General features: G+C 44.5%; 1 protein-coding gene across 9 annotated transcripts in view; it reads left to right on the top strand.

Moving 5' to 3' along the window:
• The window catches only part of MAP4 (microtubule associated protein 4), a 285,144-nt gene that overhangs the window by 188,214 nt on the left and 71,889 nt on the right, over positions 1-25,041 (top strand). For all 9 annotated transcript variants that reach the window (XM_074985220.1, XM_074985217.1, XM_074985216.1 and 6 more), the window contains 3 exons: positions 6,012-6,182; positions 7,486-7,644; positions 8,809-13,260. In XM_074985220.1, coding sequence (XP_074841321.1) covers positions 6,012-6,182; positions 7,486-7,644; positions 8,809-13,260 — 4,782 coding nt within the window. The remainder of the gene's footprint in view (positions 1-6,011; positions 6,183-7,485; positions 7,645-8,808; positions 13,261-25,041) is intronic.

A 25,041-nucleotide genomic window follows, 5' to 3' on the forward strand; every position in this document is an offset into this window, starting at 1 on the left:
GTGGGACGGCATTCAGTCCAGTCCTAGTAACAAGTGGAGCACTGGAGGCCAGGAGCCTAGGGCCATTAGCCCTCCTGCCGCGGCAGGCTATCGGAGAGGGGGAAAACAGCACAGAGAAGGTGCTAAGTACCCCATTAACAACTAAAAGACTCACCAACAATGTCCTCTTCAGGATTCGAGAAATGTGAGTCTTGCCGAGAGGCAATGCCAGCATCTGATGGGCACAGTCACTGTATAAGGTGCCTTGGGGAGTCCCATGTCACGCAGAAATGCTCCTTCTGTGCAAAATTAACAGCCAGAGCAAGGAAGGACAGGGAGATGCGGCTCAAAATGCTGCTATTTGACAAGGCCCTCCAGCCAGACGTGCCGGAGTGGCCGCAGCAGGAGGGACCCTCCGGGGCCCATAAAAGGAAAGCCGCCTCCCTCACCCCATCAGCGCAAAAACGGAGGAAAGTCTCCCCAACCCGATCCCTGCCGGCAGCAACAGCGAGCGGGACGGGAGGAGCGCACAGCCCCCAGCCGCAGCAACAGCTGATCGGTGGCGGCACGGAGAGCCACGTGGAGGTGGCTCAGCCTCCGATGATCAAACAGCCGCCCCGCACCACAGGCAGGGCGGCGGCTAAACAAGCGCCGGTACCGGCAGCACCGCAGGCAGCGGCACCGACCCCCGGGGAACCGGCGGTGCAGAGCGTGCAGGCACGCAGCCTGCAGGCACCGGAGAACACCGCCCGTGCGGCACCGCCCATGAGCGTGCTGAGCGCGGCGCGGACGGGGCCGAGATCCCCTGCACGTAAGGGGGCGGAGCAACCCCCTCAAGGGAGGGGGAAGGCTGCACAAAAAACAAGGCACCGCAGCCCCTCTCCAGACAGGGCTGCAGACTTGTTTTCTCTCAGCCCTCCGCTCATGCTGCAGACTCCAACTAGAAGGCAGGGGTCCCCCCTAGCCTACCCGGAGCCCCCGTCTCCATTTTTACAACCAGCCTCGCCCTGGCTGGGACCACCTTCACCCTTCTTGGGGTTTGAGCCGCTGGAGTACTATCACAAATCGCTCTCTCCAGTGTCCCAGGTCTCTCAACGATCTCGCTCCCCCAGATGCAGGGGGTATGCACCAAGGGAGTGGTCCAGGTCACCTTCCTAAGAACAGTGCCCATGCTGCCATGGTCGTCCCTATCACGCGGGGCATAGATACCACCGGCAGTCTACCAGGGAAAGATCCCCACAGATGGTCCCGTATCCCCGAGGGCAATCGCGAACGGGGACAGAGACTCAAGTATCTCAGGGGGAACTGGTTATGGAACCCCGAGATTTTTCCCTTGCCAGCTTCCAGCGAGCGGATGTACCATCACCAACAGGAACCGCAAGGGTCCAGAGAGGTGTATCCTAGTGGTTCCTTGCTCTCCTCCCCGGACGAGGCTACGGCCCCGGGGGACGTCCATCCTCCGGACGACCTCAAACAGTTTCAAGAGCTGTTTAAAAGGGTGGCCTTCACGCAAGGCATCCAGACAGCAGAGGTGCAAAAGAAACACCATAAGCTCCTCAAAATTCTGAGACCTCCAGCCTCCTCCAAAATAGCAATACCGCTTGACGAAGCAATCTTGGAGTCCGCCACTATGATATGGCAGACCCCTGCGACTATCCCGCCTGTCCACAAGAGAGCGGACAAGAAATACTTCGTGCCGGCGAAGGGCATGGAGTTCCTGTTCAGCCACCCACAACCAAATTCCTTGGTGGTAGAGTCGTCGCAACAAAGATCAAAGACATCTCAATTCAAGTCAGTGGGAACAGACAAAGATGCCAAGAAGCTAGAGCTCTTCGGCAGAAAGGTCTGCTCCTCCTCCACACTACTGTTGCGAATGGCAAATTACGCAGCGCATCTAGCAAACCACAATTTCGACAACTACACTAGGTTAACCTCCCTCATGGACTCGCTTCCAGAGGACAAGAAACCGGTGCTCAAGGCCATCGTGCAAGAAGGCTACGCAGCCTCGAGGACGGGAGTTCAGATCGCCCTGGATGTTGCGGACACAGCAGCACGCTCCACAGCTACGGCAGTGGTGATGCGAAGGGAGTCCTGGCTCCAGACTTTGGGTATACCGAGGGATCTGCAGGCAAAGATCGTCGATCTTCCCTTTGACTCGCAGAAGCTGTTTGCTGAATCAACTGACTCGGTCCTTCATTCTAGTAAAGATTCAAGAGCCACCCTTAGGACCCTGGGGATTTACACCCCTCCATACAGAAAGAAAAAGTACTACCCTCAACAAAGATGGTACCAGTACCAGCAACAGCGCCCCCAGTACCACAGGGGTTACGAGCAAGGGCGACATCAACAGCACCAGCAGTACAGAACTCCCAGGGGACGTTCCCAACAGAGCCGTGCATCCTCGGGGCAGGGCCAAAGGCCACAAGTTTTACACACAGATCCAGGGCTGCGCCATCACTACCATCGCACAAGGTCATCCGAAGCGGTTATTCCACCATCGCCTCCGACCATTCTATGACCAGTGGCAAAGGATCACCACAGACAAATGGGTGCTGGAGATCATAGCCACGGGGTACGCCATCCCCTTCCAGTCGCTCCCACCGCCACGACCTCCACCCAGGCCCCACCTCCAGGAGGCCTCCCATGTAGCGAGGCTCAAGCAGGAGGTAGACCATCTCATGCTCATAGGGACAGTGGAAAGAGTGCCGGAGCAACTGCAAGGGAAAGGGTTCTACTCGAGGTACTTCCTCACGGAGAAAAAGACAGGAGGCTGGAGGCCCATCTTAGATCTTCGAGGCCTCAACCGGTACCTGCGCAAGCAACGCTTTCGGATGATCACAATTGCCTCCATCCTTACGGCACTAGACAATGGAGATTGGTTCGCAGCCCTCGACTTACAAGACGCGTATTTTCACTTAACTATGCATCCGGCTCACCGACGATTCCTCCAGTTCATGGTAGGCAAAGAACATTTTCAATACAAAGTCCTACCGTTTGGCCTCTCCTCGGCCCCCAGAGTCTTCACCAAGACCTTGGCAGTGGTGTCAGCCTACCTGCACAGATGGGGGGTATTTATATTCCCGTATCTGGACGACTGCCTACTCAAAGGGGCCTCGAAGGAGGAGGTACTACGCATGATACGCGTCACAGCAGGCACGTTCTCTTCGCTTGGCCTGGTTATCAATCTGGCAAAATCAAAGATAGACCCCGCACAGGACATAGAGTTCATAGGGGCACGCATGAATTCTATTACAGCGAGAGTGTATCTACCAGAGACACGCTTTTGGGCCATCGGCTCCCTCGTGCAAGTCATCACCTTCAGCCCTACGGTGCCGGTTCTGACGTGCTTACAGCTGCTGAGCCACATGGCAGCAGCGACATTCGTAGTACAGAACGCCAGGTTACACATGCGCAGCATGCAACACTGGCTGGCTAGCGTATACAAACCGGCAGCACACACCGTTCACAGGGTGGTGTCGCCCTCAACAGAGGTGCGCAAATCCCTGCAATGGTGGGTAAACCCCAAGAACTTGCTAACAGGGGTACCCTTCCACCAACCACAAATGTCGGTTTTTCTTACTACAGATGCCTCCCTCATAGGGTGGGGAGCACGCATGGGCGAAGAGGTGACACAAGGGCTGTGGTCCTCCACGGAGCAGTCACTGCACATAAATATACTGGAGCTCAGATCAGTGTTCAACGCCTGCAGACACTTTCGAGACCATATACAAGGCAAAGTAGTCGGGATCAGTACAGACAATACCTCCACCATGTTTTATATAAATCGGCAAGGAGGAGCTCGGTCCCGTGCCTTATGTGCGGAAGCAGTTCGGTTATGGAACTGGTGCATTGCCAACAATATAATCTTGAAAGCCTCGTACTTACCAGGCGCTCACAATGTGAAGGCAGACCAGCTGAGCAGGCGTTTCGCACTCACGCACGAGTGGCAGATCCATCCCGATCTGCTACGACCGATTTTTCACGCATGGGGTTTTCCCCAGATAGACCTGTTTGCCACACAAGACAACAAGAAGTGCCCACGATTCTGCTCCAGGGCAGGACTGGGACGGGGGTCCCTGGGGGACGCATTTGTGATCTCCTGGAGGGGCCCCCTGCTTTACGCTTTTCCTCCCACAGTGCTGATCCACAAAGTCTTGCAGAAAGCCAGGAGGGAAGGGGCCCGAATGATCCTGATAATCCCAACGTGGGATTGACAGCAATGGTTCCCCCTACTCCTGCGCATGTCGGACCGTCCACCGATGCCCCTTCCGGTGGCGCCGGATCTGCTCACACAAGCCCAGGGGTCCATAGTGCACCCGCACCCCCAACGCCTGCGACTACAAGCGTGGTTAATCCATGGCTCAGCTCCCTAGAGAGCACATGTACGGAGGAAGTGCAACAAGTCCTAGAAAGTAGCAGGAGGACTTCCACCAGGAAGACCTACAAGCAGAAATGGACTCGCTTCACGGCATGGTGTTCTACCAAACAGCTAGCCCCCCTTTCGGTGCCTATACCTGTAATATTAGAGTATTTACTGGACCTCAAGAGAGAAGGACTCCCACTATCCTCGTTAAAGGTCCACCTTGCCTCCATTTCAGCGTTCAGACACGAAGAGGAAGGGCACACGGTGTTCACCCATCCCATGGTTACCAGGTTCCTCAAAGGGCTGGTAAACCTATACCCCCCTCGGAAACCGCTTCCACCTTCGTGGAACTTGGACCTGGTGCTTAATGCGCTAACGGGACCACCGTTTGAGCCTTTGGCCACGGTTTCCCTCCGCCTCCTTACGATAAAGACGACCTTTCTTCTCGCAAATCACGTCGGCTCGCAGGGTGAGCGAGCTTGCGGCAGTTATGGCAACGCCACCCTGCACTGTTTTTTTCCAAGGAGGCGGTAACCATACGGCTGCATCCAGCCTTTGTTCCTAAAGTTTCTTCTGAGTTTCACATTAACGAACCTATTGTTTTACCCTCATTTTATCCAAAGCCTCATAACTCTAACAAAGAGGTGCGCCTACACCTCCTGGACGTGAGGAGGGCGCTAGCCTTCTATATAGACAGGACCAAGTCCTTCCGGAAAACGGATAGACTCCTAGTCTCTCTCGCTCCCAAATCGAAAGGAGAAGGTCTCTCTTCGCAGAGAATCTCGAAGCACATCGTATCCTGCATAAAAAGTGCTATGAACTCAAAAAGACTCCTTTTACTGGCCACGCCCAGGGCTCATTCCACTAGGGCGGTGGCGGCATCAACAGCCTTTTTCAAGGGCGTTGCGCTAAAAGACATTTGCAGAGCGGCGACCTGGTCAGCCTATGACACCTTCACCAAACATTACGCCCTTCACAGGGTATTCCAAGAGGACACCTGTCTCTCGACAGCGGTCCTCTCAGGGACAAGCTGCACATAATCCGATTACCCACCTCCTATCTTGGGTTACTGCTGGGTAGTCACCTAATGTGGAGCACCCACGGGGACACTGGAAGAAGAAAGACAGGTTACTCACCGTAGTAACGGTGGTTCTTCGAGATGTGTCCCCGTGGGTGCTCCACTACCCGCCCATCCTCCCCGCTTCGGATCTCTGTTTAGTGTTTTGCAGGAGCATCCAAGGCGGTTGGTCAAGGAACTGGCGGGGACCGGATTGCGCATGTGGCCAGGAGCGCGCAAGGGAGCGGCGCGCACCGGCGCATGCGCGCGCCGGCAAAAACTGCTTGGAAGATCCGATCTGCAGCGCCAGGTGAGCCCGACACCTAATGTGGAGCACCCACGGAGACACATCTCGAAGAACCACCGTTACTACGGTGAGTAACCTTTCTTTTGGAGACTTTGGGATGAGCTGTTTTCAGAAGAACAGGTGGTAACTGGATTGAGTGGAATTTAGTGAGCCAATGGAGGAGAATTCAAGGCACTGGGAGCAGACTGCTTTGAGAAGGCTGGAGGCAAAATGCAGCAAGGGAGTGAGCACTTGGAGAGATAAATGAGGGGTCTCAGCTGTTCACAAGTAGAAAAATACTAACTTGTATGATCTGTTGTAAACAGTATCATCCGCACCACCTGTGGTAATGGAACAAAAAATGAAGATCCCAGAAGCCTCTGCTCCAGGTGCTGATAGTCCTCATGTACTAGAGAACTTGAAAGAGAATGAGCCATCTCCCAGCAAACATGCAGAGCATCTTCTGAAGCCAAATGAACAACTCACAGAGCTGGCAGGTAAAAAAAATCTATAAACTGGGGTACAAAATGAAAAGGTCATCTTTGTTGTGGAGTCATTATTTTTGAGTTAGCTTAATAAATCTTCTCCCTCCCAATTCCTTTGTTTTTCACTGTTCTGCTGCTTTTGGCAGGGATCACACCAAGGCAAATGTTTTGGAAAGTTATGAACATGTGAAAAAGAGGGTTATGGTAGAAATTGTCTCGTAGATTCACATCAAGTTCGGGGAGAAGGGGTTGCCAATGGAGACTGCTAGAATGTAGGTACGATTTGCATCATTAAGAATTTGAGAGGAAATTTTGTTTTTTTTTCCCTTCCCTGTAATGGAGGTTTATTGTATCATTGAAGGTGGTGGTTGGTTTATTGCAATTTTATTTTTTGTATCTTGTATAAAGTAATTAAACTTTTAGAATTTTAATTGGAGATACACATCACCTAGAACTGGAAGGGACCATGGGAGGTCATCTAGTCCAGTCCCCTGCCCTCGTGGCAGGACCAAGCACTATCCCTGACATCTATTTGCCCTGATCTCTAAATGGCCTCCTTGAGGATTGAACTTGCAACCCTGAGTTTAGCAGCCAATCCTCAAACCACTGAACTATCCCTCCCCCAGCTTAAAACATTCAAGATAATTAAAAGTCTAATGGGACTTTAATGTGATGAGGACTTAAAACAAATTGTGTCTGAATTATATCTGCCTGTTAATTTTGTATATATGTAGTAGTAACACAAATAAACACTTAAATGTAGTAACTCGTGCTACATTTTGTAACTGCTGTCCAAACATTAATTTTTTTTAGTAGTGCAAACCGAGTATTTGTTTTAGCTGCCATGTTAGAAGAAATTTCTGTCCCTTTTTTAAGTGACATTAACATTTAACTTTTTCCTATATTTTGGTAGTTTTGTTAGCTTCCTTGTTAGTTGATATAGTTAACAAATACTGGGAAAAGCAACTGTACAGAGAGGGTTCTACAAGTTCAAAATTGTGTGAATGCCAATTGAAAGTCAGTGTAGTCCGAATTCTCAATTATTTTAAGAAGAGAGGCTTCATCTGTCTTCAAGTGTAGTGAAGGCAATCTTGTGTGTTTCACCTTAGACACTTCAACCATTCTGAAAGGTATTTATCAAAGGGATTTTGAGGGAGGCATATGTGTAGCCTTGGTTACAGAATCTTGTAAACTTCATCCATTTTCAAAAGCAAAATGTACGCTTTTCTCTATACCTGCATATAAAATATTGGTTACACCGGTTCATGAGGCATGAAACACCCAATTTTATTGAGTTTTTGTGTTTCAATTTCAGTGGAAGCAAAAGAACCACTGATGGTAACAGAAACTCTTCCAGAAAAAAATGCGCTGGCTACTGACCTGGCTGTGGAAGAGAAACTGAAGGAAGAGGCTGAGCTTGGTCATGCCCATCACACAGAACCTCCACAAGAGAAATCTCCACTGAAACCAACAGGTAGAGATTTGACAGTAGCTGGACTTTAGAAGAAAATGTTTTCTCTCTGAATAGCATTCTTTCTTCTTCTTCTGGCTGCATTTGTCTTACCCTTCAGCCACATGAGCAAGCACATGCTTTCTACAGCCAGTACTGCGCTGATCTGTGAATTTGCCTCAGTGATTCTGCTTGCACTTTGCCTCAAGTCTTTAGTCCACCCCCTCTTTAAATGATTTCCTCTCCTTGATTTCATGACTGCGAGTCCAAATTTGGATTCCACTGTTATTCTCATTGAGGGACTGGCTTCTGCTTTCACTGCTAAAGCATTTAAAAATTCACTTTTTGCTCTCCTGGTGTGCCATTTCCAATATGGCTTTTATTTTTGGTCTGAAGACAAACCCAGTGTTCAACTCTCATAAAGTGATGTTTATTGTAATTTCCTTTTTCATATTGAGGTGTGCAGCTACCAGAGGAAAACATAGTTTTGTTCCTGCTCCACTAACTCACCTCTCCACTGAGCCTACTTTGCTTATGTTTCTGACTGTAGGCTGACATGTGAGACCTAGGCTATGTAAGAAACGACTGACACTCTCTTAAGTTAATGGCTCATAACTGGAAACTAATGCTATCTACATCTGAGCATAGACCATTACTTTCCTTTTCATGAGGTTTTGCTTTCCACTGCTTTATGGGCACTGTGGGAAACTTACTTCTATCTTTTTCTTGTCATTACATACAAACGCTTTCTTCTAGAGCCTCACCTTTCCACTATACTCCTATTTCCTACTAAGGAAACTTTCTAAACTAGAGAGTTGTAACTATGTATCAGCTAAGGTAACAGGAAAATGGATCCCTCATGCCTGTTTCTAAACATTTGTAATTTCTCACTACAATAGCAGTTGTCTTATGGGTGTAAAGATCACCCACTGTACAAAAAATGACACTTCAGTCTCTGTTCTTGATCTGTTTGACTTTCTAGTAACATAAACAAATTAAATGTAAAGCCTACTTTAAAATTAATTTTCTTAAACAACACTACTAAACTGGGTTTTGGGATTTATATGGTATTGGAGTGTTTAAAACTTTGTGTCTGACTGAGGCAGCTAATAAAATAAAAAGTTGGCTAACATCAGACTTTTTAGCAAATGGTTGCTCTCATACTTGAGCAAACTTCCTGTATTCCAGGTGTACCTACTGCACAAGTAAGGCAAGCTAACAAACCAAGTGACCGCAGGTTTGGCAGAGCAAAACCTGCAGCAGTGCCTGGTGCAGATGTCCCAGAGGAACTTCTAGTAGGTCTCCCACAGCAGAAGAATACTGACCCCAAAACAGACCGCTTTTCTATGGCAGAACTTGGAGGTGTCTCTGGAATATTCCCTCAGCCTAGGGCACCACATAAAAAGGCACCTGGGCAGCTATTTGGCACTTCATCTGGGTTTGTGGAGAGCCAGAGAGATGTACCAAGAGAGAGCTGGGATTCAGAAGGTTCTCCAGTGATTGTGAAGAAAAAGAAGAAGAAACCAAAACAAAAGAGAAACCAGCAGTCAAGAGCAATGGAGTTGTGGGATGAAAATGTAGAAGTTTCCAAAGCCCCCAAAGTTCCCCTTTTTGCTGTTGAACTGCAGAAGCCAAATGTCCCCTTTGTCCTCCCTGCTGAAGGTGTCAGAGAGCAGTGTGCTTCATCAAGAGAGGGCCAAAGGAAAGGTGCTTTTAACGTACCAAGGGAAACTATGGTAAGAAATGAAAGCCACTTCCTAGACGATCGAACTATTATCTCAAGTCCTGCACAAGGCCAGCAGAGGCTGAAAACTGAAGGACCTTTTCAATTTTTGTTAGATTCAAAATCTGGAAAAGTCATGAAACTGGAAGAAATGAAAGATGACAGTTCGTTGCAGTTGGAAAGCAAAAATAAACAAGTGTCCCCGGAGATGCCAGACTGTAAGGCAGAACAGGCTAAGATGGGCGATCCTGCATCAGTACTCTCTCAAACCAAACCTATGGAAATAAGTTTTGTTGATAAAAACAAAATGATGGAGTGTAAACATTCAGACCATAAAGTACCTCTTACAAAAGGCGTTGATCTAAACAAATTGGAAACTTTGGAGGCCAAACCTGTAGAAATTAGCATTAGTGATGAAAACAAAGAGATTAAGTGCACGTCTCCCAAGCAGGCAGCAGTAGATGAGATGGTTCCAGGTGGAGTTCAAACTCCCTTTGGGGCATTGATGGAAGAGAAACCAAAGAAAAAAGATAGTGATGACAAAAGCAGAAAGACTGAAAATATTATATCCAAGCAGGCTGCTGTTTTAGAGACAGATACAACCAATCTTCCTGCTGTAGCAAAGAGAATTGACAAAACTAAAGGTACGGATTCCTTTGATAAAAGCCTGGAGTCCGGCTCTAGTACTTCAGAGCCTCTATTGGAAACTGCAACTGATTATACTAAGGTACCCTTTATACCACTGCTGTCAGATAAATCTAAAGAGGGCATTGCTCGGAAAAACAAAAAGGCTGACTTCAGTTATTCAGAGGAGCCGTTTCTTTTGGAAACTAAGACAGATATAGCCAGAGTTCCAGCTGAGGGAGTCAAGGTAGCTAACATAGATTTCACTGATAAAAGCAAGCAGTCAGGGTTCACTGCACTGGATCATCCAAGTGTGACCAATCCCATTGTGGCACTGGTTACAGACAAACCTAAAAAAAGGGGTACTAATGGGAAGAACAAAAGGGTTAAAAATTCCTCTGAGCAGCCAGTTCTTCTGGAGGCTGAGAGAGACCCAAACAAACTTCCTGCTGTAGCTGAGACAGTTGACAAAAGGGAAGAAGTAATCTTTACTGATAAAGACAAAGAGACTTGTTCTGCAATTGCAGGGCTTTCCCTGGAGAATGAAACAGGGCCTAGTACTGCAAAGGTGGCAGAAAAACCTAAGAAAAAGACGATTGATGGGAAAAATAAAAAGGTTGAAAAAAGTGATTTCCGGCCTCCATTTTTTCTGGAGGCTAAGGAAGGCACAAGTGATCTTTCTTCTGGAATGGAGGAGAATGATAAAACTAAAAAAATAAGTTTCACCGATAAAGGTAAAGAGACAGGTTTCAGTACTGCAGAGCATCTATTGGAGGGTGCAATAGCTCCTGTCAAGGTACAAGATCGCAATACAACATTGCGAACAGAAGAACCTAAAAAGAGCATTATTGGGAAAAGCGAAAAGGCTGAAATCAGCATTTCAGAACAGCCCCTTCTTTTGGAGACTAGTACAGATGTGGCCAAACCTTCTTCTACTCCTGAGGCAATCAACAAAACAAAAGAAGATAATCTGATGGATAAAAGCAAAGAGCCTGGAGCACTGATGACTGACAGACCTAAAAAGAAGAGCAATGACAGGAAAGCCAAAAAAGCTGAAAAAAGTTATTTTGAGCAGCCTTTTCTTCTGGAGACCAAGACAGACACAAGCAGGCTTCCTACTGAAGTAGATAAAGTTGAAAAAAAGAAAGAAATGGTTTTTGCTGGTATAGGCCAGGAGACTGTCTTTACTACAACAGGGCATCAGTTGGAGAATTTGACAGACACAACCAACGTACAAGTTCCCATTATAAATTTGGTAACAGAAAGACCTAAAACCAAGGAAAATAATGAACAGAGTATCTCTGAGCAACATCTTCTCTCCGATTATACAACAGACACAGCAAAGTCTGAAATGATCATCAAAACTAAAGAAACTCATTCCTCTGATGAAGGCAAGCAAACTGATTTTACTACTTTAGAGCACCTCTTGGGGGATATAATGGATACAGCTGAGGCACACATGCCCATTAAAGAATTGGTGGTGGACAAACCTACGAAGAGATGTAGTGATGGGAAAAGAAAAAAGGTTGAAAATAGTGCTGAGCACCTTAATGTCTTGGAGGTGATGACAGACTTAGTTAAACTTCCTGCAGCATTTGAGGAGACAGATAAAATTAAAGAAACTCATCCCACTGATAAAGGCAAGGAGACTCAATTTACTACTTCAGAGCATCTTTTGGAGGAAGTGCATACTCCCATTACGCCACTGGTGACAGGGAAACCAAAAGGGGATAGTACAGGGAAAAGCACAAAGGCTGATGTTGGTTTAGAGCAGCCATTTTATCTGGAGACTGAAGTAGATGCAGCCAGACTTCGTGGTGGTGATGATGAGATTGATGACAAAACTGAAGATGTAAGTTCCACTGATAAAAACAAGTTGGCTGGATTTACTATTGTGGAGCATCCAGTGATGACAGATCCCGGTCCAGGACCAGTGGTCGGTAAGCCTAAAAAAAGGGTTAATGATGGAAAACACAAAAAAGCTAAAAATGCCTCTGAGCAACCAGTTCTTCTGGAGACTAAGACTGACAAGAACAAAATGCAGCCTCCCATAGCAACTGATCTGGAGTACCAAACGGGAGAAATGGGTCTTGTAGACGAAAACCAAAATATTAAAAATTTCCCCACTGAGCATCAAATGCTTTGGGATAATAAGGTAGACTTATTCACACCCTACACTCAGTCTAAACCGGTTGGTGTTGAGAAAGTTGGCAAAGCTTGTTTCGTAAACAAAAATCAAGGGATTGACCACATCTTTCTAGAGCATCAAGTAAAGGATGAAGGAAGTAAGGTGCAATTGCCTTCTGCAGTGGATTTGGAGGGTGCCAATAAAGAGTCCAGTACAGGTGACAAAAGGGAGAAAAATCAACATGGCCCTGATGAGCATTCAGTCAAATTGGAAGGTGAAGAGGCTGGAGTACAGGCTTTCACTTCAGTGAAGGAGGATGATAAAATCACAGTGGCTAATGCTGGGGATAAGAAGAAAAGTAAACCTCCTTCTTGGGATTTTCCAGTTAAACAGGATGTCAGGGCAGGAAGGAATGAAGAGCACACTTCCATTTTAACAGAGGTAGATGACAAAGAAATAAATTTCACTGATAAAAAGCAAAGCACTGAATGTGCTTCCTTGGAGCATCTGGTGAAGGAGATGGGTGTCACAAAGGGAACAGTTCTCCCAGATGCCAAAGTGACGGACAAAACGGAAGGAAGTAACTATGCTGAGGAGAGAAATGTTGGATGCATCTCTCCTGAACTTACAGTGCAATGGGAGAATAAAGCTGAAGCAGTTGTTCTGCAGGTTCTAGCTGCTGCAGCAGCTGTGCATAAGGCTCAAGACACTGAGCTCAGTGAAACAAAGAAGGGTGAACAAAGCTTCCCTGAGCACCCAGTTAGTTTAGGAAAAAAGGCAGATGCAGTTGAGGATGCTAGTATAACTCTGCGAGATGGTCAAACAGAGGAAATGAGCCCTGCTGATAAAATTAAAGTCCATTCTGAACACTCAGAAGGTGATGCTGCTGACAAAATGGAGGCTGACGTGAAGGACTTCCAAGCTTTGAAGTCTGAAGTGGAAAAATGTGCAGCCCCTCCTCAGAAAAACCTAGATGAATTTGGACAAAAAGTGATGAAAGAGACGAAAAAAGAGAGAGTCAAAGCTACAGAACAGATAAAAGGCTACATGAGACCCACAAAGTCCAGAGGGCTTCCTACTCCACCACCAAGGCCTGCTCTCCAAGATCGAGAGAAAACAAGGCAGCTGAAAGCCAATGGCGTGAGTCGGCAAAGGCAAGAAAAAGGTGTGTGCTTGTGATTTGAGCTAGCAGCAGTAATGCAGACAGCTTGCGTGTGAGACCTTGCTACTTGTCAGTGCGTTGGCATGAATACATAACTGTTAATCCTGTGTGTCACAAACAAATGTGGCATGACTGTTGGCTGATCTCAAAAGGCTCTTAATTCTGCTTGCCTGTCTCACAGTGCTAATTCCCAAGTTTCAGAAGGACTGATGGTTTGGTTTGAATTCTGAAGCTCTGTTTCTTTGTGTTGCATTAAAATCAATTATATGTAGTTATGTACGTTGTGCCTTTTACAAATTAAACTAAACTGTACTTTGAGAGTTATGATGAGATTAACTTCTCAGCACTGAAAGTGATGCTTGTCAGATGCAGGGTTTCCTATATTCAGTTTTGGCCCAATGGCCAAAAGTAGTGCTTTGGTCAAGAAAACTTAATTTAAATTGATTACAACTGGAAAGCAGGGAATTGCAGATTTCTTGCAGTATGACATGTTCCTTCCTATCCATGGCAGGTTATGGGGTCTGACTTTAAAATCACATTAGTCTAATTATACCTGCTTTTCTTTTTTCTCCTGCACTTGAATTCTGATAATTTTTACCTTTAAGCTACCGCAAACCACCAAAGGCATAAAAATCTGTGCTTCGTCCTAACTGATTAGTGTTAGGAAGGAAACATTAATCTCTGACTCTAGAAGCTAGAGAAATAGCAAGTAATCAAGTTGATATAATTTTCAGGTTTGATCCTTCTCAGCCTGTCAAGGCTAGAAGCATTTTGGAGGAACCAGCAAAACTGTTCTAAATGCCAGTCCTGGTCAGGGTTCAGAGAGAATTTGGATCTTTGTTGACCCAAGCTATCTCTCTGAAACAGAGCCTGTGCTTGGATGTGTTTCAACTAGCATGTATTATATGATATGAAAACAACCTACCAACCTAGGACTTACGATGCTACACACTTTCATCTTATCGGTGGATTCTGAAATAATGAAGTGGCCTGGCAAGGGTTTCTCATCCCTGTTTAGTAGATGTTTCTACCCAGTAGCTGAGGCATGAAATGTCCCTGGTTATGTCGTTTTTCCCTCCCCAGAGTTCCACATTGTCAGCATGCATGATACAGCTGCTAAATTTGGTAAACATGGAGCCCAAGTCAGCCTTAACATTCTGGTCAGGTTTTTGAGAGCTCTTGAAATTTTAATGAGGGTTGCATAACCCAGAGTAGTTCTGTTTTGGAACTGATCGCTCTGCATGATCCTGTGCCCATACAAGTATGCTGCATGATGGTACAAAGTGGTGAGAATGAAAAAGGTGGAATCTTTAACATCAAAAACATTTATAATCTGCTAGAAACCTTTTTTGTTTCTTTTTATCAACTATCATTAAAGGGACAGTTGTAAAGCTAGGAGGTTCCTGCCAAAAAAGAAAATCACTACCTGACTGTTGCACAGGTAAATTTTACTGCAAACTACACACTACAGCCAAGGACTTCCAACTCTAGTGCAGATTCGCTACATGTAAGTATATTAATAAGTGTATTGCATTTGCAAGTTAGTACTAGATAGGCCACATAAAATTAAGCACAATTGCTAGCATCCTTGGCTACACTAAGTGACAGTTGGTAGATTCACAGTTGCTGTTTAGAGAAGCTGTGAACGATTGAGTTTATTTTGGAAATGTTGGTTTACACATTCCCCTCCTGAAATTGAAGGCCCATATTGTCAGGTGCAGGATTGATGAGGAGGGCTTGAATGGAAGGCTGTGGCCTCTGGCATGACTCTTAGGCAAACTATTGTTGATTGCACGTTATCTGGGCAGAGTGATAAAATGTTACTTTCAATAAAGCTCAGAACAGTGTGGGAGCAAAAAGACACCCTTGACTGGCTCTTGTACAACTATTTGTGTTTCATTCACCTTCCATCCATACACTTTCTAGCTATTAATAAAGCAGCCAGTTAGGGAATTCCCAAGGACTAAGAATATCCTAGCTTAATTTCTAAGAGCAAAGAAATGTTTGTGTAAAATCTATTTTAGATAGCTGGTACTTTATCAAGTGAATAGTAAGCTTGTGTCAGATAAATACAGGCTTCAAACATTGATCAGTGTGACAAAGGTTTTATGAGGTTTAAATAGTGTATGAGGAGTTGTCTTGTTTACTGGTTAGAGCAGAAGTTAGTGGGAGCTGGGAGACCTGTGTTCTCTTCCAATTTCTCTTGCGTAGCCAGGAGCAAATTTCTTACCTTCTGAACTGCAGTGTACTGGAATAATACCTAACTGCATAAAGTGCTTTGAAATCCTTGGATAAAAGATGTTGCTCTTCAAACTTTTGTCAATTTGTTCATCAGTATACAACTTCTAGATATTCTGGAGAATGTCACTAGCTAATGTTTAGCAAAACTAGAAGGCTGCTTGTGCATTCTGTCTACTGTGTGCGAAGGCTGCAGTACAACATGATGGCTAGTCTAAATTTATATGGAGACATTTATGTAATATTTTTGTGATCAGTGTTTCCCAAATGGTGTTCTGGGGAACAAGTGAAAATAAGGGTTCCATGAGAAAATTCCCTTGTGACTCTGGAGCTGCATGTGGCTCTTTAAGGAGTCAGTTGTGGCTCCAGATGCTGCCCCACTGACTCCTCTGCGGCTCACTGCTCTGCTGCTGCTGCTGAAACAGTAGAACTAAAGTTAATTGGTTCAATGGCTGGTAGGGCCGCGGGAGGGATTCCGTCATTAAACCAATTACATTTAGTTCCATTATTTCAGTTTCATTATTTCACTCAACCCTGCTACCTGAGCAGTCGCACCCCTCTGATAGGCATGGCTTGGCTCACCCGCGCCAATGGAACACCTCTACACCAGCCTTCCTTCCGCTGGGCACACGTGGCTGCTTGGTGTAGGCTCCCCAGCGAGTGGCAAGGATGGGTTAGTGCCAGGGGCCAATTTGGGCCAGAGGCAGGTTAGTCCTAGAGATGGTGGAGGGCAGGTATGGGGCTGAGAGGTATTTAAGTCTGGGGATGGAGGGGAGTGGGTTTGTGAGATGGGGTTAAAGATTCAGCATGGGGGGGATTTGAAGGCTGAGGCAGGTAAAGCCTGGAAATGGGGGCAGTTTTGGAGACTGAGGGGAGTAGAGCTTGTGAATGGGGTTCCACAAAATTCTTTGGAGTTTAAAAGGGTTCCATGGCCAAATAAAATTGGGAAACACTGCTACAGATATACACCAATATATTATATGACAGAACATGACTTGATTTCTTCCCCAAAGAGCTTTATACTGTATATCACTTCTTGGAAGACAGGACAGTTACAATACTGTATATATCTTTATTTGATATTACAGTTCCCTACACTTTATATGTGCAGAGGTGACTGGTGTGGGGATTCCAAAAGCAGGTCGGCTGGCCAAGTGCCTCTGCCCCACCATTCCTGCACATGGTCCACCCATTCCACACCCTCTCCCAGCCCTGCTCCACCCCTACCCCTATTCTGTCCTGCATGCCACTTTCAGTGACAGCAGGGGCAGTCCCTCCCTCTCTCCTGGAGAAGCACGGCACTGATGTTGAGTGTCGGGGTGGGGAGATGCTGAGGGATGAATGTGACCTCCTGTGAACCCCCACCACAGGTAACCACTGTATACATGGCTTGCAGTAAACTCTTTCATATCCAGTATTTTATCATCCAGAACTCTCAAATAACCAGCATTTTAACCATAAGTAAATATTAGTTATGTTTTCTGTAAGAACAGTATAGCAAAAAAAATATATATATACAGCAAATTCAAGTATGAGTTTACAGTGTACACTATTACTGTTGATAAAGTACTTTGCATACATTTTTGTTTCTTAATGTCTAATCTTGTTTTTCTTTAGTGTTATGCATTGATAGGTATAACTCTCTATTATCCAGCTCCACAGCTGCCAGGTATGAGAGTTCACTGTATCTACAAGGAAACTGTTAATGTTGTTGTGTAGATTGCAAAGTGAAGGATAGAAAAGTTAGAAAGTGATAGATTTATGATTGTCCATGTATGCCAGTTGACATGCTCAGCCTTATCACTTCTACTCTCAGTCACAGCCCTTGCTAGAAGCAAACTGGTATTCTGGAAATCTGCCTGTTTGTAGGGTGATTGCTGCGCTCATGACCTCACTTGTGAGGTGCATGCAGACCTTACCTCAGTTTCCCTCTTCTAGGATTTGCAGTAATTCCACATGAGCTTTCTGAATATAAGTAGTCCTTTGCAGGTTTCATTTATTATAAAAGCGCAGCAACCGTAGTCCAGATGTCCCCAGTGCAGTCAAACTGCACTTTCAGTCTTCAAGTCCCAATAGTCTATCAAAACACCATGTACATTACAGCTCTGACATCTCAGGCAGTGCTCAGGCTCTCCAGTATTGCTGCAGTGGAACTTAATCTCTTTTAGACTCTTCAGTATGGCTCCAGCCTAACTTACTGCACCTCTTATCTTGGGTACGCATTTGGTGTCACTTGCCACGTTTCACTCCTGCCCCTTTCCAGCCATATTTTCTTCTCAGATACGGTTCCGCTTAGCTCACTTGTCCATCCTTTCGTCAGTTTCAACCTTCTCTGGCTCTCCAGCTGAGCGAGTGAGCAGGGATCTCCCCCTGATGCTCTCAGGCTTCAGCTGTCTGTGCTCTGGTGAAGTTTGTAAATAACACTCCTCTTCCTGACTTCCTTCTTTCATCAGTCTGATTTAGCTCTGCTGGTCAATCAGTGTGTCACTGTTACCTCCCTATAGCTCTCAACCTTAGTATGCTCTTCTGAGCTCTCTCAAGACTCTGGATTATGGACACTCTCTCTCTGGGTTCTTGACTCTTCCTTGACTTTGGGCTGTCTGTAATCTGTAATTCATGTGGCAGTTCTGGGCTCCCTGTTACACCAAACTTTAGGACATACCTGAACTGGAAAAGGATAACTGGCCCTTTTTTTCATTTCAAGGGCCCACAATCCCATTCCCCTGCCATCCTTGTTAGATCAACATTTATCAGGCTTATTTTTATAGCAGCATTTATGCTTCATTTTGGTTGGCATTATGAATCAGATTAGATGCGTAAAGAATTCAGTGTAATAGGAATCACTCTGTGTGTGGGGGGGGAGGGAAATTTGGGGCTGTTTAGTTTACAGAACAGAAGACTGCAGAGTGATTTAACAGCAGCCTTCAACTTCCTGAAGGGGAGCTCTAAAGAGGATGGTGAGAAACTGTTCTCAGTGGTGTCAGATAGCAGAACAAGGAACTGAAGTTACAGAATGAGAGGAGTAGGTAGGATATTTGGAAAAACTACTTCACCAGGAGGGTGGTGAAGCACTGGAATGCGTTGCCTAGAGAGGTGGTGGATTCTGCATCCCTAGAGGTTTTTAAGCCCGACTCACAAGGTCCTGGCTGGGAAGACTTAGTTGGGGTTGAAGCAGGGGGCTAGACTAAATGACCTCCTGAGGTCCCTTCCAGCCCTATGATTCTGTGACTTGATTAGACTCATAACACTGGTCCCACTCTTTTGATGGTCTTGCCTCTCTAATTTCCACTCCAACTCATCAGATGAAGTGGGTTTTACCCATGAAGCTTATGCCCTAATACATCTGTTAGTCTCTAAGGTGCCCTAGGACTCTTTAGTATTTTTGCAGAGACAGACTTATACGGTTACTCTTCTGAGTATTAACACGGACATCCCTACCAACACACCTGACCTCATGCTGAGGAAGGGAGACAAGTAAATGATACTTGGGCTTCATCCTCCCATTGTTGAACATTCCACTAAGACTTTTAAATAATTCTCCTCCCCATCTCCCCAGGTCAGCTTGTATCTGTGTCTCAAAGTCCCTCTCTAAGCCTATATTAAAGAACAGCATTCAATGAATAGTTTTGCTTACCTAGACCTCTTGTTTTTATCTGTATCCACCTGTTGTCTTCTTCATGCATTAATATTGTACAATTTTTATAGAACAAGAACCATCCTGCTTAGCTTCTCTCTGTTTCAGAAGCTGTTTATGCTGCTTTCCTTTACTTCCTTCTTCAGGCATACTTCCAGCACTCATTCCTTTTGCAGTCAGCTGTCTCCAGAACAGCCATCAATAACCATCATTAGTATCATCCTTTTCAGTGGGTAACATAGAATAGCTCACATTTTTAATCTGACAGTTTTACATCCCTCATACGTAAACAAAATATGCTTCACATCCAGAAGAGCCATTTTTAATTAATTGCAATGTTTTCTTCTATTCTGCAGCCACAGTGGTGTCTTTCTCTGAATGTTGTCTTTTCCTGGCTGTTCTGAATTATAATGATGTCATTCATGCTGCTAATCGGTTAGAATTTCCACTGTAACGTTCTTCATTCACCCAGTTTCAACAGTTTATAATTCTTCTGTGACTTAGTCTCAGCTATAGCTGGGTACATAGTTACAGGTTGAACGTTTCTAATCTGGAAGTCTCTCATACAGCAAACTCAGTACAATGGCATGATTTTAGTTAGCTGGATGACTACTTAACATTGGTGTGGCCATGTTTCCCATGGTCCCATAAGCTTTGTTTGCAGGCACCAGTCCTGGCTCTCAGTGTTCTGTGCTATTAGTTAGCTGTAATTTTCCCCTAAATGTCTTCAAGAGCCCAGTAAGCAGTAGAAGTGTTGGTAGTGCTGCTATGTTAGTAATGCTGCTAGACAATATGCCCTCCTGTGGTCCAGCAATTTCTCTCATCCTGCACCGGCTAGCTTCTGAAGGTGCCAGATTGGAGAGGTTCAGCCTGTAGTTAGATGCGATGGGCTAATGGAAATTTATTGCCAGATCATAACCAGAAGTGTGAAAGGTCTTTGTACAAATGCTTTTTAATCAAATGTGTTTGGTTTTATATTGGTAAAATGGTATTTGCCGTAGTATCAGACTGATGTTCCATTCAGATCAGTATCTGGTCTCAGAGTTGGCAGTCTGAGATGTTTGAGGAAGACATTAGAGGCCCTGTAATGGATACTTATTTTCTTCATACTCTCTTCATACTTCACTAGTGGCTGGTGGGGGGAACTTGGGTGTGCCACAGGTTCCATCTTAGGGACAGTCTAATCAGCAGCTAAGGGCTGTTTCATTGTAGGTCATACTGCCTTTTCCCTGAGCCTTTCCTGATCTTGATCTTTCCACCCCCACCCTCATGTCTGTGGGTTTGCTAGCTCCAAAATTCCCTCTTTCCAAGGCATAACTATGGGCTACTTCCCTGCAACCCCCTTCCTGCTGCCAACTTCCTGTCTTTACAAATGCAGTCCAGCTCAACTCATTCCTCCTCAGCTGGGCTCCTTCATTATTCAGTCAGAGGATTACTTAAGCCACTTGATTCCCCTCAGCTCAGGCATGTCTGGTTGAATGGCTCCCTTTTTCTTAGTCTACACTCTACGTGAACCATTTCAGGGCAAATATGGGAGCAAAACCCCCTCATAATAATCCTTTGTTAAATACATCTAAACTCTTTGTGTCAATATATTTTAGCAATGAGCTCCCTGGGGTAATTATTACATTACATAAGTGAAAAATGACACTCTGATATACTTCCTCCCTACCCCCACAAAAAAAAACAAAAGCAAAACAAAACAAAAAGCTAACTCAAGTTTAGTTTGGATATAGGAAGGATCTGACAGTTGTCTTCCCGCAATACAAAATGTATTTAACAGGAATACAGAGAGCCTTTTTCCTCTTCTTTATTTACTATATTTGTGATTGTTTCTTTCTACTTCATTTTGTTGCAGCAGGGAACAAAATAATTATTATTAATGGTTATAATATTTTAATTTAAAGACGTCAAACAGCATTTGGTTTCTAAAGCATTTTTGCTTATCCAAATCTACAAACTCATTAGGTATGTAGTTACTCTTCCTTTTTTGGCTGTAAATTAGCTATAGTCACTGATGTAATTTCACTATACAGGGAGAATGTAGGCTTAAAGAAGTTGGAGTTGGTGGAGTATATACAGATCATGTGCCATGAGAACAGTTTATGTAAAACTGTCAGCTCCTTCTGTGTATACCTTATGTCCATGTTGGTTCTTTCCATAGCCGACAAATCCTAGTCACAAACATCCATTCTGAGTATAGAAGAAAGTTGCAGAGTCCCCAAATGTTAATCTTACAGCGTCTGGATTGGTTACCCTTTTATTCATCTCCATGGTGTCTGTAAAGATTGATGGTTTGGTGACAGCTGGGAATAATACAAATGTAGAATTCTTTAAAAGGCCATTGTTAATAAGGGGAATTTGAAAATGGGGGAATTCAATTTTTAATGTTATCCTTATTGCTGATTATACTTTAGATAATGAGGACTGAATTTAAATGTAACTTATTTCCTGTTGTTTATGCTGCTTGTTTATTATTTGTACTACATTCAGCCTAGTAAATAAAACAGACTGGTCATTTCTGTTCAACATCACTGTGAGGTTCTTACCCCTGTCCCAGGGCTGCAGTGTTACAAATACTGAACAGACGATTTTGTAAAAGCTGTTTTGTGTTGGAAGTTAAAAGTAAAAAATAAATTTCTGCTGTTCTTGTTTTGTAATTTTTAATGGAATCAAAATGGTCTGATTTTACCTGAAAAATGTCCCATCCTCGGATGGATAGCATTGCATTAGCATGCAAACTACTTCAGGATCCTGTGTGCCTTTAAAGAATAAGGCTTTGGTTTAAAGTGACACTGTTCAGGGGATTGAAAGTTCATGTTCGGTGCTTCTTTAGCTTGACCGACTATCAGGTATGGAAAGTAATGAGGCATGTGAGTTCTGTATAAAGTGTCAGGGTTCAGGCCTCATGTGTCACAGCTTTAATAGGTTTGTTTTATTTGCAGTGAATGTTAGGCTGATCAGCAGGAAGCGTGCACATCTGTGTCAACCTACACAAGTTAAATATCCAAATTACAATTTTATGATGTAGGCTTTTAATGCCAAAGTATATCTTCAATCAGTCTAATCTATGAGATTGACTGCCAGTGGTAGTGAGACACAGATAGAGATATAATGTCTCTTGGAGAAGCTGGCAAGGAGCAGCTCATCATCCTGGAAAGTGGCGTTGCCTTGGAAACTAGTGCAAAGGACTGCACAGAAACAATTGTGTTAGATAAAAAAGAGGCATTAAATGGGATAAGTAATAGCTTCAGGATTGAAGCAAAAATAGAAACACTAGGCTTATTCATTGGCTGAGGATGGAAGCTTGCAGATTGGGTTTTAAATCATGATGTGCTGATAAAGTGATCTGGTGTGCTTCAGTATTGGCATTGTAAGAGACTACATTACCATGTGTTGCACATGAATCTGCAAAACCTGCTAAAATGAACGGCAGGTTCTTGCAACTTTTTGAATTGAAAGGTGTTTGTTCCTGTATAAAGTGGTGGTTAAATTCAGTGCAACAACATAAGAATCAAAGTACTTTGAGCAACTAGAGCTACAGATGGCTATAGGTCTATTTAGTGGCATTTTTAATATTGTACTAAAATATGTGCTAATATATAAAGGGCTTTTTAGGTTTATTGGTGGGATCGTTTGAGTCTTTTTTGTGCACTGTATCTTTAAGAGAATTCAGGATTTAATCATAGCAGAAGGAAAATATAGACTGAGTACAACCAGGGCCCACACTTTCTCCTGAATAAATATGCTGCTACCTCACCATTGAAAGGTTGACAGAGGCTTTAGGCAACAGAGGCTTTTACACATCCTGAAACAGCACTGAGATCTGATTGGCTATGGCTCATTGCTATTTCAGTGCCTTTATCTGATGCTTTCCTTAAAGAGCCAGTGAGGAGCGATAAGGATTGTGAACCCCAGAATGCTGACATCCAGGAAATCCTATCTTGTTCAAGACAAATGAGGAACCATTAGAAGGGCACAGAGTTTTGTATTTTGACTCTCTGAAGAAACCATTTTTTACTTTCCCTAGCTATCACCTTGCTCTTTCAGATGTACTGATCCTTAAAATTACTCTTTTTTTCTTTTTGCACAGAATCACTCAGTCACAAATTTTCTATGGTGAGCTCCCCATCCTTTCCTGTTGCCCTTCACTGACTGATATGTCTTTTGCTCCAAGTGCAGCACCTCTTCTTTTTAGTAACGGAGAGAAAGCCCTGATAGTCTATATACTATCAAAACAAAAGATCAGTAAAGTAGCACTTTAAAGACTAACAAAATAATTTATTTGGTGAGCTTTCGTGGGACAGGCCCACTTCTTCAGACCATAGCCATACCAGAACAGACTCAATATTTAAGGCATAGCGAACCAAAAATAGTAATCAAGATTGACAAATCAGAAAAAAAATTATCCAGGTGAGCAACTCAGAGAGCAGAGGGGTGGGGGGAGGGGAGAGTCAAGAATTAGATGAAGCCAAGTATGCAAAAGAACCCCTATAATGTCCCAGAAAATTTGCATCCCAGTTCAAGCCACATGTTAATGTGTTGAATTTGAATATGAAAGAGAGTTCAGCAGTCTCTCTTTCCAAAGCAGAGTGAAAATTCTTCTTCAATAAGATGCAAACTCTTAAGTCATTAACAGAATGGTTCACTCCATTAAAATATAGACGAACTGGTTTGTGGATCAGGAGTGTTTTGATGTCTGTTTTTGTGCCCATTAACTCTTTGAGAGAGTTTGAAGTCTGTCCAATATATAAAGCATCTGGACATTGTTGCCACATGATGGCATATATGATGTTAGCTGAGGAACATGAGAATGTGCCCATGATTCTGTGACTAACCTGGTTAGGTCCAGTCATGGTATCGCCGGAATAGATATGTGGACAAAGCTGGCAGCAGGCTTTGTTGCACGGATAAGTCCCAGGACTAGTGCTCCTGCAGTATAGACTGTGGCTGTGTGTGAGAATCCTCGTAAGGTTGGGAGGTTGTCTGTAGGAGAGAACAGGCCTGTCACCTAGGGCCTTCTGGAATGTGGCATCCTGATTAAGGATAGGTTGCAGGTCTTTAATAATGTGTTGCAGTGGTTTGAGTTGGGGGCTATAAGTAATGACCAGTGGTGCTCTGTTCTTGGCTTTTTTGGGCCAATCTTGGAGTAGCTGGTCTCTGGGTATTCGTCTGGCCCTGTCAATTTTGGTTTTTTTATTTCTCCTGGTGGGTAATTCAGGTTTATGAATATTTGTAAAGATCTTGTAGTTTTTGGTCTCCATCAGTAGGATCAGAGCAAATGCAATTGTACCTAAGGGCTTGACTGTAAACGGATCTAGTTATATGTGCAGGATGGAAGCTAGAAGCGTGTAGGTAAGTATAGTGATCGGTGGGTTTCCAGTAGAGTGTGGTACTGATTAGGCCATCCTTGATTTGTACTGTAGTGTCCAGGAAATGTATCTGTCACGTGGAGTAATCGAGGCATAAGTTGATGGTGGGGTGCAGATTGTTAAAGTCCCTGTGGAGTTCTTCTGGAGACTCTATACCATGGGTCCAAATCATAAAGATGTCATCAATGTATCTTAAGTAGTGGAGGGGTAATAGGGGACGAGCTGAGGAATCGTTCCGGGTCCGCCATAAATATATTGTGGGGCCATGCGGGTGCCCATAGAAGTTCCACTTATCTGGAGGTGTAAATTGTCCCCAAATTGGAAATAACTGTGGGTGAGCACAAAGTTACAGAGGTCAGACACCAGACTGGCTGTGGTGACATCAGGGATGGTATTCCTGATCTCATGTAATCCATCTTCGTGTGGAATATTAGTGTACAGAGCCTCTACATCCATGGTGGCAAGGATGTATTTTAGTATCTCGGGATAAAAGTCATATCAGAAACCTATAGCAGAGCTGGGAACAACACTCCACTCGCA

This window comes from Carettochelys insculpta, chromosome 2 (genome assembly GCF_033958435.1).
Source record: "Carettochelys insculpta isolate YL-2023 chromosome 2, ASM3395843v1, whole genome shotgun sequence".
Taxonomy (NCBI): Eukaryota; Metazoa; Chordata; order Testudines; family Carettochelyidae; genus Carettochelys; species Carettochelys insculpta.